Here is a 20,074-nt window from a genome sequence, read left to right as displayed (position 1 = left end):
GTTTCAATTAATGCTAAACCATTCGGAATGTTGTGAAGTACAGCAGAAATTTTGTGCGCTTTATGTACCACCCAAATTTAGAGAAATTGACCTGCTACAAATCGAACTTTTTTTGTATTGAAAATTCGTAATAAAAGAGAACTTCATCCCCCCCCCCTAAAAGAGAGGGGTAATTTTATTTTCTTTGGGTTTTCTTTTCTTAGTCTTGTAGATACGGTTAGCATGCATAAATTGGCCAGACCTTGACTATACTATGGATGCTGCTTGGTGTTGGGTATTTTTCCTTTTTGTTCTAAGGTCATGCAAGAGCTCGCAGTCATTCAAGTAGCAAACATTTTTGTAGGTCATATAAAACTGGTGTGGGAGTTAATCCATATTGAATGATTGAAGACCAAAATTGTCAACATGGCTTGTGAGGGCCGTTGACAGGCTATTCGCTCATTTGCCACTTTTTTATAGTTCTAGCCAACGACATGTATTTCAACACATCTATCACTAGAGGGGGCAGGGTCATCCCCTTTCCTCGAGATTTAAAAAAATATCTTTTAGCAAGGTATTTACCCTGTTTCAGGCATCTCTGTTCAATGTTCTTCTATTTTTCTCTAGTTTTAAAAAATCCTCCTCCTACTCCCCTACCCCCACCTTCTATATTTTTAGGAACTAAGGCCACTGTTTGATTTTGTGTCCTATTTCTCGAAATTCTGAAATTCTGCCATAGTTCATCGTCATTCAAAAAGCCTAGGGGTTTGTAGTTTTCATAAAGAAAACAGTTCTTTTCTTTTCCGAATATTCTTGTACTATTAAAATATTTACTGTTTTTTTTTCTCATTTTATTATGGACTATGTATATAATTTTTTACTTGACAAACACAGTCTAATTCACTTATGTCGGTAAAATATTCAAAATATGTGAAAAACGGAAGAAGAATTGAGCGACTAAAAATACATCAAACAGAAATGCTTTGACAGAGTGACAAGTTCCACTATCCTTTCAAATTTTACTGCTTCGGTATGCTTCATGACAGTCTCATTGATTTATGTTATGACTTTGGTAATGTTGATTTATAAAACCACTGTTTTTTAATGACTTGTGGCTTGCGAAGACGCAAATCGCCGTCATTTATCCTTCAAACAACATAATTTTGTAAGTGTAATTATAATTTTGATAATATAATATAATTTTAACTTATAATTATAATCAATTTAATTTTGTATCAAAATATACTCAAAGGAGAAAAAGATGACTCAAAGATTAAAATTCAGGTTGGTTATTCGAGAACAGTTGTAAATAGAAGTAAATATAATCGTAACGCTTTATGCAAATCATATCCTGGGTTTTGCCATCATTCGGTTCTATATCTTTTCAGATCTATCCTCTGTTAAATAAAATCTTATTCAGTATTTCCGGTACGTTAAATTTCTTCTTTTTCTCCTTCCATGGTGCCACAACAGGAAGATTCTGTCGTAGTAGTAAGTAGTAAGCCTTCGGATCTTGCAATAAAAAACTAAAATTGCTCCTTTCCATTGTCTTGAAAGTATGTATTTTTCATAGTTAGTGATTTCCTTCTTTCTTTTTTTTTATATATTTTACTCCGCTATTTACATTTTTTTTATTAGAGGGTTATAAATAAGGTAACAATAATATTCAATGAATATCCTTCAATATAGTTTTGTATTAATTATTTTTGTTATATAGTTATCATTTATCGTTATTATTTATAACATGATTGTATTCTTTTTCAGATTTAGAAAATATTTTTTATTGTTTTAATTTCAAATCAAAGATTTTCTGAAAAAAAAAACGTATTGCCAAGTATTATTTCTTTTCTAAAAACTTGCAGCCCATTTTAGCCCGATAACATACTATAACAAGGGAGCAACTTAGGAGAGGGAAAAATGAAGCTCTGGTCTGGTTCATCACACATCAAGATTGTTTTATTTGTTTGTTTTTTTTTCTTTATTTAGGCATTTTTTAAACTTTTTGTGGCTTATGATAGTTGTCTTTAAGTAAAAGTTTAGTTGAATTTTTGAACTTAATGTCAGCCAGATAAATAGTTGCAAAACTCCTTATCTGCTAGTATTTCTTTCCTGGTGACTAATTCTAAACCTAAGTCAGTTATTTGTTTTTCAATGATATTCCAGATAAAAAAAAGAAGATAAGTTAGAATCCAAAATAGAAAACATCTAGTAAAAAAAGTAAAAAAAAATCCAACATTCAGATATCCAGGTAAAAATAAAAATAAAGATTTCTTCCTGTTTGTGAAACAATGCCATCATCAAGACTAAAATATTCGAAATAAGGAAAAGAGACATAGGTGGCATTTCAAATCGGCAGTAAGTAAGTACGACGGCGCTAAACCCTTAAGTTCCAAACCGGTGGTGCTGATCTCTGTTTCGTGGCCCTTCAGCCAGGAAGTGCAATGGGGGACCAGCCATCCCCTGCTTTTGAACACCCTTCCTACTTACCTTTTCTAGATTTTTCAGGTACCCATTTAGAGCTGGGTCGATTCTGGCTGAGCGTAAACAGTCACTGTAACAGAGTCACATAACCGGCAGCAGGAGGAAGAAAAACCCAAGGAGTCGAGGAAACGAACAAGCACATGATCTGAGTCTATAGATTTTGCATGAACTCTAGCAAGGACACGTCCAGTTTTTTTCGGGAAGGGGGAATTTTCCCAGGGTGTGGGGTATAAGAAAAAAAAAAACAACTTAAAAACGCACTAAAATTTATTTATATGCATTTTTGTTGTTTTTATGAGCCAGACAAAATTTTAGAGCGGGGGCCAGAACCTGAGCTCCCCCCCCCCGGAACATGGCCTTGAATTCTTGGGTACATTCAAGAACAGGCATTAGAAAGAAAGGGGAATAATTTTTACTAAATTTTCATTTGAGTCTTTAAGATCCTCCAACAAGCGATGTTTCTCACTGTATCTGAAAAAAAATTCCATCTCTTCAATTGATTGCCAAGAAACCAGTGTGGCTTAGCATTGAGTCTTATTCAGTCGACGAGTTCCGAAGGCAGCTGAAAGACCGATGTTTAAAGGTTTATGAAAAGGTGGGTGAAGTCTTTTTTTTTCTTAAATTGAAAGAAAATGGTTTCATTTTGATTCAACGGATTGAAGATGCCCAAATAGTTGGTTTGATTTTTGTTGTTGTTTCTTTTTGTTCTTTTTTTGGTGGTTGATTGTCGTCACCATGCACAACTTGTTAGTATGCATAAATTGGCCCTACCTTGGCTATACTATGGATACTGTTGGGTCTTTTTTTTTTGTTCTGAGGTCATGCAAGAGCTCGCAGTCATTTAGGTAGCATACGTTTTTGCAGGCAATATAAAACTGATGTGGGATTTAGTTAATATAGAGGGATTGAAGGCAAAACTGTCAATATAGCTGGCGAGAGCCGTTGATAAGCTATTCGCTCATTTTCTGACACCCTTTTTTGGTTTTTGGTGGCTGATTGAAAACAAAATGCACAACTTGTTAGTATGGATAAATTGGCACTACCTTGGCTATAATACGGATGCTGCTGGGTGTTGGGTCTTTTTCCATTATGTTCTGAGATCATGTAAGAGCTCGCAGTCATTTGAGAAGCATAGGTATTTTCAGGTAATATAAAACTACTCTTGGAGTTGGTCCATATGGAATAACTGGCCAAAACTGGCAAAATGGCTGGCAAGGGCCGTTGACAAGCTATTTGCTCATTTTCTGCCAATTTTTTCTTTTTTGGTGGTTGATTGTCGTCACCCAGCACAACTTGTTAGTATGCATACATTGGCCTTACCTGGACTATACTATGGATGCTGCTGGGTGTTGGGTCTTTTTCCATTATGTTCTAAGATCATGTAAGAGCTCGCAGTCATTTGAGAAGCATAGGTATTTTCAGGTAATATAAAACTGCTCTTGGAGTTGGTCCATATGGAATAACTGGCCAAAACTGGCAAAATGGCTGGCAAGGGCCGTTGACAAGCTATTTGCTCATTTTCTGCCAATTTTTTTTTTTGGTGGTTGATTGTCGTCACCCAGCACAACTTGTTAGTATGCATACATTGGCCTTACCTGGACTATACTATGGATGCTGCTGGGTGTTGGGTCTTTTTCCATTATGTTCTGAGATCATGTAAGAGCTCGCAGTCATTTGAGAAGCATAGGTATTTTCAGGTAATATAAAACTGCTCTTGGAGTTGGTCCATATGGAATAACTGGCCAAAACTGGCAAAATGGCTGGCAAGGGCCGTTGACAAGCTATTTGCTCATTTTCTGCCAATTTTTTTTTTTTGGTGGTTGATTGTCGTCACCCAGCACAACTTGTTAGTATGCATACATTGGCCTTACCTGGACTATACTATGGATGCTGCTGGGTGTTGGGTCTTTTTCCATTATGTTCTGAGATCATGTAAGAGCTAGCAGTCATTTGAGAAGCATAGGTATTTTCAGGTAATATAAAACTGCTCTTGGAGTTGGTCCATATGGAATAACTGGCCAAAACTGGCAAAATGGCTGGCAAGGGCCGTTGACAAGCTATTTGCTCATTTTCTGCCAATTTTTTTTTTTGGTGGTTGATTGTCGTCACCCAGCACAACTTGTTAGTATGCATACATTGGCCCTACCTGGACTATACTATGGATGCTGCTGGGTGTAGGGCCTTTTTCCTTTATGTCCTGAGGTCATGCAAGAGCTCGCAGTCGTATAAGTAGCATACATTTTTGCAGGTAATATAAAACTGCTGTGGGAATTGGTCGATATAGAAGGATTGAAGGCCAAAACTGTCAATATGGCTGGCGAGGGCCGTTGACAAGCTATTTGCTCATCTTCTGCCACTTTTTTGGTTTATTTGGTGGTTGATTGTCGTCACCCTACACAAATTGCTAGTATGCATAAATTGGTTTTCGTCACTGATTTTCGTCACCATGCACAACTTAGTATAGATTTAGGACTAGTGGGGTGATTATTTACCTTAACAAGATGTACTTCTGATTTTGTTCTATTTACTGTTTATGAACAATACCCATTCATACCACAAAAAAAGGAAAATTCCTAGGTGGATAAATCGTGTCATTATACGAGGTTAATTTTGTAGCTTTATCACTAAGGTACTTAAGCAGTCTCTAGCACTTTTCCTCTCATTCTTTTACTCCTTTACAGATTTCCATTCACTTCGCAAATATCTATTGTTATGTGAAGTTGTCAATAAAATGCGAATCTTTTGATAGATGGGTATTGGTGCCACTCATACACAAACAAACGACCAGGGTAGGAAAAAACATATCCAACGGTAAAGGGAATAAAAAAAACCTGTGAGATTATAGTTAGGGTTATCTTAAGGAGAAGCCTATTCCCTTAGCCCCAATGAGGTAATAAAATGATGAGTTTACCATTATTATAAATCTGAGTCTGGAATCTTTGGTATGGCGATATCTCAAAGGAGTAGATCGTCGGCGCAAGTCCAAGAACTGCTGTAGAGGCTTCAAAAGTATATCTAGGATCCTGAACAGAGCCAACATTGTTCCACTGAGCTCCTAATCCCATTTGCCTCTCCAGTCGACCAACCTACAATTTATAACCCTTGTTAGTGGTAGATCCAAGATTTTTTTAGGGGGTAGCTGGATACAATTTTGATTCGAATTTATTTTTCTAGACAGGTCATTAACAATATGTTATTTTCCAGAGACAACTACATCCTCAAAGGAAAGCAAGACCTTTTTAAGCGTTGGGTGCCATATCTTTTTAGCTACGTTTCTTTTTTAAAATTGGGCATCGTCTACTATCAAATGTTGCATAGCTGCATATGGAGGTCTTTTTCATTGAAAACTCAGTTGCCAAATTTTCTCTAATATTCTTAGATACATAGGGCCGTGTAACTTTCGGCTTAACCAATTTAAACAATAAGATTTCCTTTCCACTGTCCTTGATACTTCAACTAAAAAACAAAGGAAAAAAGGGTACTCGTTTCAAGCAAGAGGCGTAGATAGGGGATGTCCCTTCTGGGGTCTAATTCTTCTTTTTTTTACGGCATTTTCTATTTTTAGTTCTTCTTTTTTCAAGGCATTTTCTTTTTTGTTATTTTCTTCTTCTTTTCCATTGCAAGAATTGGCAGCCCACAGTCAGACTAGAGATAAAAATATACCAGGAAAGCATGCCACAAGACTTTAAACCATTTACTATCTCCAGCATATCGCAATTTGAGAGAGAAATTGAGAGTTACCGCACAAAAATATACTTCAAAAACGTGATTGAAGGTTTAAGATTCGACAGCCTAAAAAAAATAACAGGTTGATTTTTTCTGCGGGAGAAAATGAAAGTGAAAATAACAAACGGAATAGAATAATTTCCCCCACAAGGTAAATTTACTCTCGGGGAAAGTGCAGACGCATCGACTAGTATGAAACTGTATTTTCTGTTGCTTAGCAGCAGACGGTCACAAAGAGTTATTACAAATACTATTTGAAAGAACAGAAATAATTAGACTAGGTTTTTGAAGATTTCCCAAAGTTTGGTTCCTTACAGATTAGGCTTTTCTCTCAGGTCACAATGTGCAGAGACTAAAGTTTATAGTTTAGCTTAAAAATAGATTCACAATGTGCTAACCATATAATTTTAGATAATTGACAAGATTTTTCAAATATTCATTTTTATCATTTGTCAGATTCACGATTACCAATCTGCTGCTTTGGCTTGTCAATACTGGAATGATAAATGTTCTGCATATTTTACTATTATTACTACTTTTTTTTCGCATAACGAAAAATAGCTTTCTAATCTGCTGCTTATCACTTTCATTCAGTATAACTGTGAATGGAGCCAAGTACAAAACATGGGGAGGAACAACAGCATGATACATTTTCGCGAAGAGCTTTTTTGTCATATTTGTTTATTATTGTTCATTATTGAGGCATATGCATAGCTATCGAAATCTGGAACAAGAAGAACAGACATACGATCATTAAATTCCAGATTGCTTTGATTATTAAGATATAAAATTTCGTATACCAATTGAACCTTTGAATAAAGCGACAAACTGAATCTTGTTTGGAACTTTTTTCTGGCTTTTCGGACTCAGTAGAAATCTTAAAATTTAAAAAATAAGGGTTTATGATAAATGTTCTAAATTTAAAAAATAATTTAAAAAAAAAAATATTAACAAATAAAATAATTATTTAAATTTTTTATTTTTTAAATAATTATCATTTTTTAAATGATAAATGATAAATGTTCTGCATATTTTACTATTATTACTACTTTTTTTTACTACTTAAAAAAAAAAAATACTACTTATTTTACTACTTTTTTCATGTAATTTTGTTGGTCGTTTACTCCGCAGGTATGCAACTAGAGGGGTGGATAACTTTATTGATTTTACTGTATCGAGACGCTACACGTTCAAGTTTTCGAGTTAGATATGTAACATAAATGAGGGCATTTCTTACTCAACAGTCTGCTTGATGCCAGACAGATTGTTTCAATTTATCGACCTCTTTTTTTTATAACATAGATCAACATATTCAATTTACCTTGAAAGCAAAGGATTTGTCTGTGATCTCATATTTGGTTAGAAGAACATTTTCGTTGTTACCGTCTTTCAAAGTGATGAGCGTGGTTCCCAATCGTCCAGCTGGAGTTACAGTCTTGTATCCATCCACCTTCCACGATAAATCTTTACCCTTAAGTAAAAAAAATTATGCATTGGTTAAAATGGTTCAAGAAAATTCCAGCTCATTCAATTCAAGAATATATGAAAACTGGAGAAAGACAAGACCTAAATAATTTCGAAGGCCAGCTTCGAAAACGACACCAAAAATAGGCGAATTATATGGAAAAAGAAGCTAAAGGAAAAGCCACAAAAAAACTGTTTTTCCCTACATACGTGCATTTCCTATGCTGGCCAAAATTTAAGCTGAGGGAAATGGGGGATCGCGAGCATTTTCTGGTAAGAGTGTTCACCTATACATCTTATTTTGTGCCGTTTGAATCCGGGTGGCAGGGTGAGTAGACCAACCTTGTTAATCCAACATGAATTTAGTAATATTCTCGAGCCATAGCAACTAATTTAGCGTAGTTGTAAAGAACAATGCTTAGTTGGACCAAATTACTCAGGTGATAGCCTTATAAATGATTTAACAGTCGTAAAATTCCATAAGTAATTCATCGCAGAATGAATTACTGCAAATATTTACTGCAAATCTTTTGCATAATAGTCGTTAATCTTACAGGTTTTCAAATTTGAAACTATGAAATCTGCCCAGACAAGATAACCTGGGCTAAAAAAAATAAAATAAAAAATCTGAATTTTGTCCAACCAAAATTGAGAGACAAGGACTGTTCGTGAAGTATAAAACACAAAGTAAAAGTCATTCTAGACAGGCATATGCCTTGGGATGGGGATTGGGCTCCTAAGTCCCCCTTATCTATAAAATGTTTACTAGTTTTCTTATTAAGGTTCAGAACGAGAGTAATCCTTTGAAAATTTCAGTAGAGCTATTTTGTCCTTAGCTTTAAACAAATTTCAGATCGCTTCTCCCTTTTTAAGTTAGAAGATAAATAAGAACAGTCCCAAGGATAGATAATATTTTGTTTAGCTACAATCTTCAGTTTTTAATAAGTATGCCTACGGAATTTGAAAAAAAAGAACGCCTTTTTTAGGAATAAAATTATCTGCTCTATACAGGTGATTTTCTGCACTAACATTTATTTTTATTTTCGTGATTATTGACATGCAGTAGAGAAATAAACGGACGGATAGGTTTATTTTGGGCAGCAGCTCCATTGGTCATGGCTACAAAAACAAATAAATAAAAAATAATGAAAAACGATGTGCTTTCATTTCGTCTCAAATTTTATTTTTATTTTTTTGCCATGGCCCAAAACGGCTTTTGTTGCAATAGATATCTATATTTATCTATCTATCTATCCATTGATAAGTAAACTTTAATGTTTTATTGGGTATTTGATCCTTATGAGCTGCACAACTATATCGGTAAACTATAAGAAAAGAACAATAAAGATCGCAATAACGATAGTAGTTATAGTAATCAGTGGCACCAACCACAAACAGATTTTCGTGATTATTAAAATATTGAAATAAATAGTAAAATATTGTGAAACACTGTCGTACAGCATCTATTTAATTTAATACCAAAAATACAGGACTTTGCATTAAATCACTGAATATACAAACAAAGCCTTTGAGATTATTTTAGCTGAAAATTTATGCCATTAATTACCAATATATATCGAAATAATTGATACTTTAAAGTGACAACAAAAAATTTTAACCATTTATTTATATTATATTTATTAAACCATTAACTACTACTGCTAGCACTAATCCAAACAGCTAGCTGCAGCACCAAGCTACCCGAGGCCAACACAGCTGTGAACGCTCCTCCTCCCCGTCAATTTATTTAAAGCTTCACTCTTTACCCCCTCCTTTATGACCTATTCCTATCCCATTCATGGGAAACTGCTTCTCTTTTTGACCCCAGATTGCTGTTCAAAAAGAACAATTTTTGGCCGTTTGTAATCTTTCACCCGTACAACGTGACCTTTCTTTCCCCTTTCTTTCATCTTAACCTTTACTTTTCTTAACCTTTCTGTAAATTATAGCACTAGAAAGAGGGATCAGACTATATTTTTTCGTAGAACTTATTTTTTGAGATATGGTTAGTTGAAAGAGCACATAAGACTATTCTTAGATAATTCCTGTAGAAAAAAATTATGAATATTTGTCAATTTTTCAGTGATATATGCAAATTATTATTATTTTACATATTTCCAATTAACTGATAATAAAAAAAAAAATCAAAAAAGAATACCAAATTCAATCATAGTTAAAATAAAAACAAAAATAAAACGTGATAGCAGGGGTAGTTTGATGCCTCAGCCAGATTAACGTAATTATCCACTGACGAGTTTCATACAATTTTGGAAATTTTAAGGATGAGAGTGGTGGGGCCTAAGGACATAAATAAAATATATTCAATGTTTCTACTATCCCTGAATATTTCGGGGTTTCTTGAAATTTCATCGGGAAGTAACGTTCTCAAATATGCCAATGTTAACGCAAAATTTTGGAAAACCTAGATTTTTGGGGGATATCATCGGGAAATAAGGGGGAATTTTATTGGGTTAACGTCAAAACATTTTGTGATAGTGAAAGTACGGTATGAACTAACCTGCGACTGCAAAGTCAAGTCATAAGTATAGTTTGCTCCTTGTTTTATGTTATCTCTGTAGATGTTTCCTTCAAGAACCCATCTTTTGTGAACAGTACTCAAAACGTCCATATCGACTTTCCCATGGTATAACCGATTCTTTCCATTATAATGTACCTCGCCAATAACGTCAAAGTCCTGAAAAATATCTCTTCGTTAATGATTCCAATCAATATTTGTGACAATTGCTAAATTTGTGATGGTTTAATCATGAATAGAGATAGGTAAAATTACTATAAACTATTGACACATAAGTCATAGATACTATAGACACAGAAACAGAGGGAAAAACACAGAAAAGCTTGTAAAAATTGAGATACAGAAAAATACAAGACAAAAAAACATAGAAAACATAAAAAACAGAAAAATCTGTAGAATACTAGAACTCCAAAACTTGTCGTTCACCGTACTGGCTTAAAATTAAAAATGCTTATGACCCTTATGTACATGTAACTAATAGGTAGATTCGAAAAAAAATATCAGGGAATGAAATTCAGCTTTTTTGCAGACAACCGATGGCCAAAAATATATTATTAGGTTAAAAACTTTAGAATTTTCGGAGTTACTGAGACCTTTTTGGGGGTGGGGGGGGAGTTATCTTTCATCAATGAGCACACAGAAGATTTCTAGGTTGATTGGATGAAAAATCAAGTTAAAAAGTTAATAAAATTAATGTAAGAAATATACCATCAAAGCAGCAAGAATTTCGGACACCTTCCTCCTAAGAGTCTTTAAGTTTTCCCAGAGTCCTTGAAATCATATTCTTGTAGAGGCAGGGATTTTGTCTCATCTATTTTACAAGTGTCTAGGCAAGTTATATTTGATTGGACAGATAATCGATAAGATAATCTAATGAAAATATTAACAAATCGGGATAGCTTGCAATGGAGTAGCCACATAGTGGCCAAAAACATAATATCATGTCTATGTATCTCAAGTTCTTTCAGAGTCACTGAAGTAGTTTTTAGTGTGTGTGTGTGTGGGATTGGGAACACTTTTTAGTTACAATAGGAGTACGAGATAAATGGCTAAAAATTTATTACTAGATTCATATTTCTCAAGTATTCCTAGAGTCCTTGAAATAATATTCTTGTGGGGAGGGGGACTCTCTTATCTATGTTCCTAGTGTATAGGCGAGACACAGATTGATTAGACAAAAATCAAGTAGGAAAATCAATAAATTATTCAAATGTTTTAAAATCGGAATGACTTGCAATACCAGGAACGGACCTGGTGACAAAAACGTAACGCTAGATCTATCTTTTTGAAAATTGTTTCCCAGAGTCGTTAAAATAGTTTTTGGTGTGTATGTGGGGATGGAGGGGGTTCCTTTACCTACAATCTCTTTGCACAGGAAATATCAATGGTAAATTTTTTAAAAAATCAAACTAGAAAACAATTAAAATAAAAATACCTTCATAGCTGGATGCCTTATGGATACCTTCCAGTTGTAGCCATCCATATCATCTAGTTTATTAGGCTCTGATGAAAAGTACACTGATAGTTTCCTATCCGGCTTCGATTTTTTATCAAGCCAGATTGAATAGATCACCTTTTGCTTCACTGAACTACTGAATACTCGGGACTTGGATTCACGAACAACATTGGCGGCCATTAGACGTCTCGATGTGTATAATTCAACACCTCTTTCAGATTCTGATCCATAAACCTAGAATGCATTGACATTAAAAAGAAAATATTACATTGGTGGCCATAATATGGCAGTGCAACCAGGAAGGGATTTATACTTACAAAAAAAAGAAGATTGTATTGGCTGCCAAAGTGTGCCATCACTGTGGCATTCAAGGTCCCTATAAGTACAATTTTATACTATTTTTGGAGTATAATCCATAGATTAAGAAATGATTAACACTTTTTAAAGAAAAGAAGTTTTAGGCAAGTTCTTAATGTATGCTGAGGGGTGGCAGCTACATTTATACGTATATACATACCTAAATTCCTCATATATGTAATGAACACCAAACGAAGATAATACACGAAATGAAAGCGCGAGACCAAAGCCTAAAGACAAATAATTAATAGTTTTATATTTAATCACAAAGAAACACTAGGTATTATGATTTTTTGGCATTCAAAATCAGGATAGCTTGTAATTATATATAATGAATACATCTAAAAATTCAATTTTCTGATTCACGTGTACCAAATTTTTGAATTGTAACCCGGATGAGTTTTTTTTTAAATTAACTGGACTGACATGATTTTTACAACGGACGAATTTTTTGAAAAATTAACTGGACTATCGTGATTCGATGCCAGTCAACTGTCATAGCATATTTTGTAGCAACAGAAAAAAAGTCAATATAGTACATGTAAGAGGACACAAAAAAGTGATTGCACGAGCCCAGAAACAAAGCAATAATGGAATTGATTGTGAAATTACCTTAAATCCAATAAGTTTGCTTGCTTCTTTGTTAAAATAGAATTCCACAGCTTTCTCAAAATAATCTCCATTCTTAAATCTCACTTGAAGCCCAGAAGTTGCATCTTTTCTATTTTCCCTTCTCTTTACCGTCATGGCAAATTCGTAGTTCTCGTCTCTCTTACCTAAAAAAAGAATCATAAAAAGCTATTTTGCCTTTTATTTTACCCCCCCCCCCCCTCCTCTCCTCTCAGTGGTACCACTGTCTTTAAAATCCGGAACTAATAGCTTTATTTGTGAATCACTTAATAAATAATATTTGAAACTATAACACGATCAATCAATCCCAAAGTTTAAGCAGTTATCAACTTAGCAGATTTTGATTTGGGTATTCTAAAATCAATTACCATAAAAAAATGTCGAGTCGTAATTCAGGGTACCTTCCCATCACAAAGCATACCTTCCACAGTGGAACTAAATCACATTAAATTCAACAAAATATTTTCATTCGCTCCAAAATCCTCTTTTTTTTTATCATAAATTCCCTTCCTACCAAAATACTCACAAACACTCAAAATTCTCAATTATCCCAGATGAATATCCTTATATTTACATGGTTTTATAGACAATTTTGCTTAAAAATTATATAAGGTTTTTTATTTTTGTTTTTAAACACTTAATTCAATTATTTTAACACAAACCTTTCTAACTGCTTACTTAACTTTATTGTTGGTTAATGTTGAGTCAGCCTGCGACCCCCCCCCCCCCCCAATTGTCTTTTTGGGTATAAAACCGGTTTTCTCAGATCTTAAATTCAGACCAAAATTCTTGAGTGTGTTCTAAATAATTAACGAGTACTTAACTATTCATTCAGCTTGAATGTGATAAACCATTTTAAGATGTATTTCCATACAACATTGTTATTATCAGAAGAAATGCAGAGCATTTTTTGACAAAAACAATAAAAGAAATCCAGATGTAAGTTTCAAGGTCTTTGTTTCTTTTTTTTTCTTTATGTATAAATTTTTTCAGCTTCCTCTGTTGTTTCGTGAATGATTTTTACTGTAGTTTTCTCCTTTAAAAGTTTCTAAATGTAAAACCTAAATACTTTTATTATATATATTTATGTATTCATTTTATTTAGAAAATACTTGACATGATACTAGTAAATACGAATCTTAACCCTGTGGTGAAGTACCACTGCAGAGACCAACAAATACTTACACCATCAGAGGACATTTCAGTGGCCTAAATTTGAGAGAGGAGGGAAAATGTAATTTTGAATATCTATGGGAGCAAATTTGTCGTCTCTTCAATTATTCAATTAAAATACAAAAAAAAGAACATTTTTCAATGAAAGTAAGGATACAAAAGTTTTTTTTTTTAATCTAGGAGAGCAAAAACGCCTCGGGGGGATATAGCCCCTCCCTCTCTTCAGCTGACGCCACTAAGGCATTCCCAAGATATTAGCATAGCCACACCACAAGACTAACAAAAAGATTAATTAATAAAAAAATTAATAAAAATAAAAAATAAAGAAAATAACGTTGAAAACAAGAACGAGCTTATGGATAGTAGGAAGAAAAAAAAAAGAATAATTACACGAACGTTTCGCCAGGAGCTAGGAGAAAAAAGAATTTTAAACGCAACAACATAAGAAAGAAAAGGAATATCGAAATTTAAACAAGAATAAAAAGAAAACGATCAAACCAAACGAAGATACCAAAGGGAATTATTACTAGCTGTGTGGCAGTGGAAGCATATTAATAGGTCACTCTCTCAGATTTAAAACACGCTTTTCCGTATTTTCATTTTAAAAATCGTATAAAAACGCCCTCCCCCATAACTTTTGGAAAATACGTTATTTTTGTATATTGATTGAACTAAGTAAAAAAAACCGTACTCCCCCCATAAATCTTCACGAATTGCTGCCACTGTACTCCCATAGGATCCCTCATGACGATGACGTAATCTGTACCGTATTAGTGCTAGTTGTTCCATACAATAGTAGTAATTACGCTTCCAAGGTGGTATTTTGTAGTTTGTGAATGCAATAAATGCCAAATCAAAATTTTTTCAAGAACAATAAGGCGATAATAAGGCCTGTAAATACCAAAGGGATAACCTTACTTTCACCTATGCTAGAAGTGGAAATCAAAATCAACAAAAAACATCAAACAGTTCGTGGTAACGAACTGTAGTAAGGAGCGACCCGGCTCAATAGCAAACGAAACTCTAAAAAACGGATCAGATTTCATCAAATTTAGTCTTTGTCATCAAAGGTCACGACCCTGAGAAAATTGATCTTATTTTGGAAAATAGGGGGAAATACCCCCTAGAAGCACGGTGCGTATTTATTTATTTTTTTTCCCCACGGTTCATCGCATCGACCAAGTAATTCAAGAATGTCGCAAGAGGGCTCATTCTAACAGAAATGAAAAGTTCTAGTCCCCTTTTTAAGTGACCAAAAAAAATTGAAGGGCACCTAGGCCCCCTCCCACGCTCATTTTTCCCAAAGTCAACCGACCAAAATTTTGAGATGGCCATTTTGTTCAGCTTAGTCGAAAACCATAATAACTATGTCTTTGGGGATGACTTACTCCCCCACAGTCCCCGGGGGAGGGGCTGCAAGTTACTAACTTTGACCAGTATTTACATACAGTAATGGTTATTGGGAAGTGTGCAAGCGTTTTCAGGGGCCCGCCCTCAACGCCCCGCTCTTTACGCTAAAGGTTTTTACTATTTTGAAAAGTAGAGTTAAGCGAAAGAGTCAAACTTTAGCGTGAAGGGCGGGGCGTTAAGGAGGAAAAACCCTTTTCATATACGGAGTAATTTCTGTTCGTTTTAAGTTTTAATGTCGCTCCTTACTTTTAGTTAAAAAAAACTTGTTTTTTTTATTTAATCAAACAAGAGACTAGTTTGCTCCAAGTTAAAATTAAGGTAATTAAGCCAAAAGCATGTGATTAATTACAATTTATACAACAAAATTAAACGGAAGACACAGAGTAAAAGATTATAGGTTGAATGATATTGAAAGGGCTTTAATATAGCTCACTATCTTCTCGAAAATGTGAAGTAACACAAAAACAATGTCTTAAAAATTATCTCCGTCTGCAATGTGTGGTTTTATTATTTTGTTGCTTTTTTTTTATTTATTTTTTTTACCTTTTTCCGTTCTTATTTTTCCTATTTGATTTTATTGATTATTTATTGCTAAACACTTAAAATAGCTTGATTCTTTTTCTTCCTTGTTACCCTTACCGTAGATACGAAAAAAAAAACTTACCACTCAAGTTCTTAAAGTAGATCACATGTTCTAAGCAATCACGCTTTTCACAGGAAGAACGCGAAAAACTTCTCTCTTTGATTGTATTTTTCAGGACGTACTCCACTTTACGAATTCCAGATGTCACTCGGGCCAAATCTCCACTCAATTCAGCGGACAACAAAAACTGGAATAGAAGAATATTTATCATTTTAGATTAAACTATAGATTAAAATTTCTTCTTTGTAGTTCATCCCTTCTCGCTTATACATAAAGCACTCAATAGCTCTTTCAGATTCTAAAGGAAGGTCCTTTGAAATCGTCAGAACATCACAAGCAAGAAAAAGAAATTTCATAACCTTATTTTAATTCTTCAATGCAACTACTACTACAATTAATAACTCACTCCAGTACCAAGCCATCGGAGACCATCACAGCTACGCTAAAAGTTCCCTATTATATTAGATTAATAAACTCTTATGTGATGATTTGAAAAGATCATAATTATCCACAAAATTGTCCAACAATCCGAACACAATGTAATCATAATACAGTAGAAGTACCGTGTATACTTATACTGTGCATCACAATTACTCATTACTTAGTTTGGTGTTGATCCAAGACAAAGCAAACTTCAACTGGTATTACTCTTGGTCAATCCAGGTGATCGCGGATGTCTATCTCTGTTTTCTCTCCGTAAGCTTTTAAGCTCAGTAAGCGTCTATCTCAGTAAGCTTTTCAACTTAAATTGAAATATCTTAGTAAAATTTTGATTTTTTTAATAGGTCCACAGATATGGCAGTGAAAATTTTTGTTGCTTAAAACAATACTTTAAATACATTTAATCATAATATAATTTGAACTCTAATCAAATATCCTACTAAATTCCCACGAATATTTAAGTAAAGAAATAAAGAGAGAAAGAGAGAGAGAGAGAAAAAGAGAGAGAGAGAGAGAGAGAGAGAGAGAGAGAGAGAGAGAGAGAGAGAGAGAGAGAGAGAGAAAGAGAGAGAAAGAGAGAGAGGCAGAGGGAGAGAGTGGGAGAGGGAGGGGGGGAGAGAGAGAGAGAGAGAGAGAGAGAGAGAGAGAGAGAGAGAGAGAGAGAGAGAGAGAGAGAGAGAGAGAGAGAGAGAGAGAGAGAGAGAGAGAGAGAGAGAGAGATACCTCTTCTTTCTTCCTGTCTTCATACACAAAGTTGGCAGCACCTGTTAAGTTAAGCAGCTTTTTCAAGTCAATATCCAATTTGCCTTTATATTTTAAGTTGTTTCTGGACTCTTTTCTGTCATACGTCATCCTGTAAAATTTACACTGATAAAACGAATTCTAAGTTTCTTCTTTTTTTTACTTTAGGCTGGATAAAAAGAAGACTTTAAAACAAAGTACTAAATGGCAACACGATGTTAAAAGAAATTATCTAGCAGAGCAATAAGTTATCCGGCTAATTTTAGTTTCAGAAGCAATTATTCTCAATCGAATTAGTGTGTAGAATAATTGGCTATTTACGTAGTACAAAAATACATATTGCAATTATAAAAAGCTATGGCTTTTCTTGTCCTACCCCAGCCCTACCTGTAACAAAAAAAAATTAAATTCAGAGACCCAAATGAAGTAATCAAAAACTTAAGGCTGAGACCAATCGCAGCGAAGTCTCCAGGAATTACTTTGAAGCAAGAATAACCAAACGTGGTTTCTTGTTTCTTTATTAATTGTGCTGACTTCGTACATATTTTATAGCCTGAATACTGACGGAATTCTGTGGCCCAAGGATTAATATTTAGAATATATTTGAAGATATTTAATGTTTTAAAATCAAAAATTAACATTTAAATTAAGTAATATTTAGTATTAATATTCAACAATATTTTAAGATTTTATTTTGTATGATTATTAATTAAATTTCAAAGATCAATACTTAAAAATACCTTGGAATATGTCTTAATGTTTATGTTATTGTTCATCCGATTAATAAATTTAATAGGAGAAATTTTGTATAGGTGAGGGATGTAAATAGAACCATCAACCGCACCATTCTACCCCTTCTTTTTCTCGGATCCGTCTATACAACCTGTGTAATGTAATGCGACCCCCATACTTATGTGTCATGAACCTTATTTCTATGTCACTTCAGTCGCTACAGCTGCCTCTCAGTGGGTAAATACCAGTAAACTAATAATCAGGGGCAAAGCTTGCCAAAGTTATGATGTTGGTGTGGCCATTTATGGACTGATTTTTGGGTTTGATCAAATTAAGGGGATAAACTTTCAGAATAATGGTTGACCATGAGCAGGATGTAAAAAACGGAATTTCAATAAAAGTATATATATAAAAAAATTGTTTTTTTATGCTTGTTCAAAAAGCATAAAATCTAAGTTTGATTTTATCCGTCAAAAGCAAAGAGCCAGAAAAAATCTGTCTGATTTTCCAAAAAAGGGGAAACACCCCCAACAAAGTCACGCAATCTTAATAAAAAAATATCCCATAAGATTCAGAGTCTCAGAGAACCATGCTGTATAGGCATCAGCATGCTAAGTAATCTTATTTCTTAAAAAACCAAGCTAATGCCCTTAAAATTACAACACTCGCTCTTGTGACCTTCTTTGATTGACAACTTGACCAAACTGACATTTGTGGTTGACTCTCCTCTGTTTATTCCTCTGTTGACTCTCCACCTGCCCAAGCTGGTCTGAAATTGGCATATGGTGCCCTCTGGATGGGGCAAAAGAATGGCGAACCCCTTGAAACTACCAAGGAATACTCTGCGACAAACGGAAAAAAAGAGTTAGGAAAGTCCTATATTAAAAAAACGAGCCCAAATACTTTTTTTTATGGCCGATGGGCCTTTGAAGTATGTTGAATTTAAGTATGTTTACGTACGTTAATGTTTAAAAAATGTGTTTAGTTATGTTACCGGTTAGAGTATTGATAGAAGAAACTTATTCCATTTATTATAATCCATTTATTACATAAAGAGGCGCAATAAACCAAATACAAACAGAAGTAAAGTAATAATTCAAACTTAAAGAAAAAAGAAGAGGGCACAAACCAGAAAAACAAGCAATTCATCGAATTATACCTATCTTCCAATTCTTCCAATCTATTTTCAACTGTGAGGAAACGCCCTGGGCCTTTCCAATTTTGGTTTTACATCTTTACTGCACATACTATCTTTACTAACAGTTCTACCCAGGTGAATAAAGCTTATCCCTTTCAGCGGTCTTCCCGCTATCCAGCATCACATCTTTAATATTAATTTTTTTTCGTTTGTGACATTGTTTCTCTAGCATAAATTTCCAGAACTATTCTTGCATTTTTAAGGGAAATAGAAACTTTCTAGAAGGGTTTGAGAGCAAATAACCTTCCTGAGAGCAATTCACTGACAATATTGTTAGCCGGTTTCATTGTCAAATTGTTTAGGAAATACTGTTAATTCAATATTACAAAAATTTAAAGAGATTATGAATGTAAAGAGTGTGTGAAAACATAAGGCAAAATATGACTGTAGATTAAAGTGCAAAATAAATTAGTGAAATTTTAGAATCAGCTCCTTCTTCATCTTAGATAACGCTTCAGTTTTATTTTGCACATTATTTATGTGTAGTCAAGCGATTTATGGCCTATAATAGCCTATACTGATACTTTATTACACTATCAATTTGCTAAAAACTTACTACAAATATTCCCATTTTAGCCAGTCTTTTGATAAGAGATTAAACTTAGAATGTGAAACCAAATATTTCAGTATACCTCGTTATAAAGAAACGAAAACAAACAATAAAAAGTAATAAAAAATCAAAATTTTCAGTGAATATAAAAAAGAAATTAACTTGAATACTTGGAGTTTATAAAAAAAATCTACTATTTTGGTGTTTAAAAAAAAAAGTAAAGCAAATTCAAATATTCCAGTGATTCAAAATAAAAATTGTTTGTCTATACAGAATGACATCTTACTAATGCTAATTGTCTATTCTGGTTAAAAAAATGTAAAATAATAATAGATGAAAAACAATACCAAAAAACTGCTAGTTGATGGACTTGTATCTCCTACACCTGCGCAAATATATTAGATTGCATACATACATTGTATGAAACAAAAAATTTCCTATACACAAAGCCGATACAAAGTAAATAAATTTGATAAGAAAGCAATTTGTATTTTGAATAAAGGTTTCAATTTTGCTGAAATAAAAAAAAGTTGATTTCTTTTTAAATAAATCTGAGA

The 20,074-nt window shown here is 33.8% G+C and overlaps 1 protein-coding gene across 2 annotated transcripts in view; it reads right to left on the bottom strand.

Annotated features, from left to right (window-relative positions):
* The window catches only part of LOC136034973 (apolipophorins-like), a 309,320-nt gene that overhangs the window by 32,534 nt on the left and 256,712 nt on the right, over nt 1-20,074 (bottom strand). The window contains exons 31-37 of one of the 2 annotated variants that reach the window (XM_065716533.1): nt 17,020-17,149; nt 15,877-16,042; nt 12,612-12,775; nt 11,622-11,876; nt 10,169-10,345; nt 7,508-7,657; nt 5,372-5,546 (exon numbers count right to left, since the gene is read on the bottom strand). In XM_065716533.1, the coding sequence (XP_065572605.1) occupies nt 5,372-5,546; nt 7,508-7,657; nt 10,169-10,345; nt 11,622-11,876; nt 12,612-12,775; nt 15,877-16,042; nt 17,020-17,149 (1,217 nt within the window). The remainder of the gene's footprint in view (nt 1-5,371; nt 5,547-7,507; nt 7,658-10,168; nt 10,346-11,621; nt 11,877-12,611; nt 12,776-15,876; nt 16,043-17,019; nt 17,150-20,074) is intronic. The other variant, XM_065716532.1, reaches the window with a different exon arrangement.

This window comes from Artemia franciscana, chromosome 13 (genome assembly GCF_032884065.1).
Source record: "Artemia franciscana chromosome 13, ASM3288406v1, whole genome shotgun sequence".
Taxonomy (NCBI): domain Eukaryota; kingdom Metazoa; phylum Arthropoda; class Branchiopoda; order Anostraca; family Artemiidae; genus Artemia; species Artemia franciscana.
Note: the sequence above shows the minus strand (reverse complement) of the source record. Positions and strands in the feature narration are given on the sequence as shown.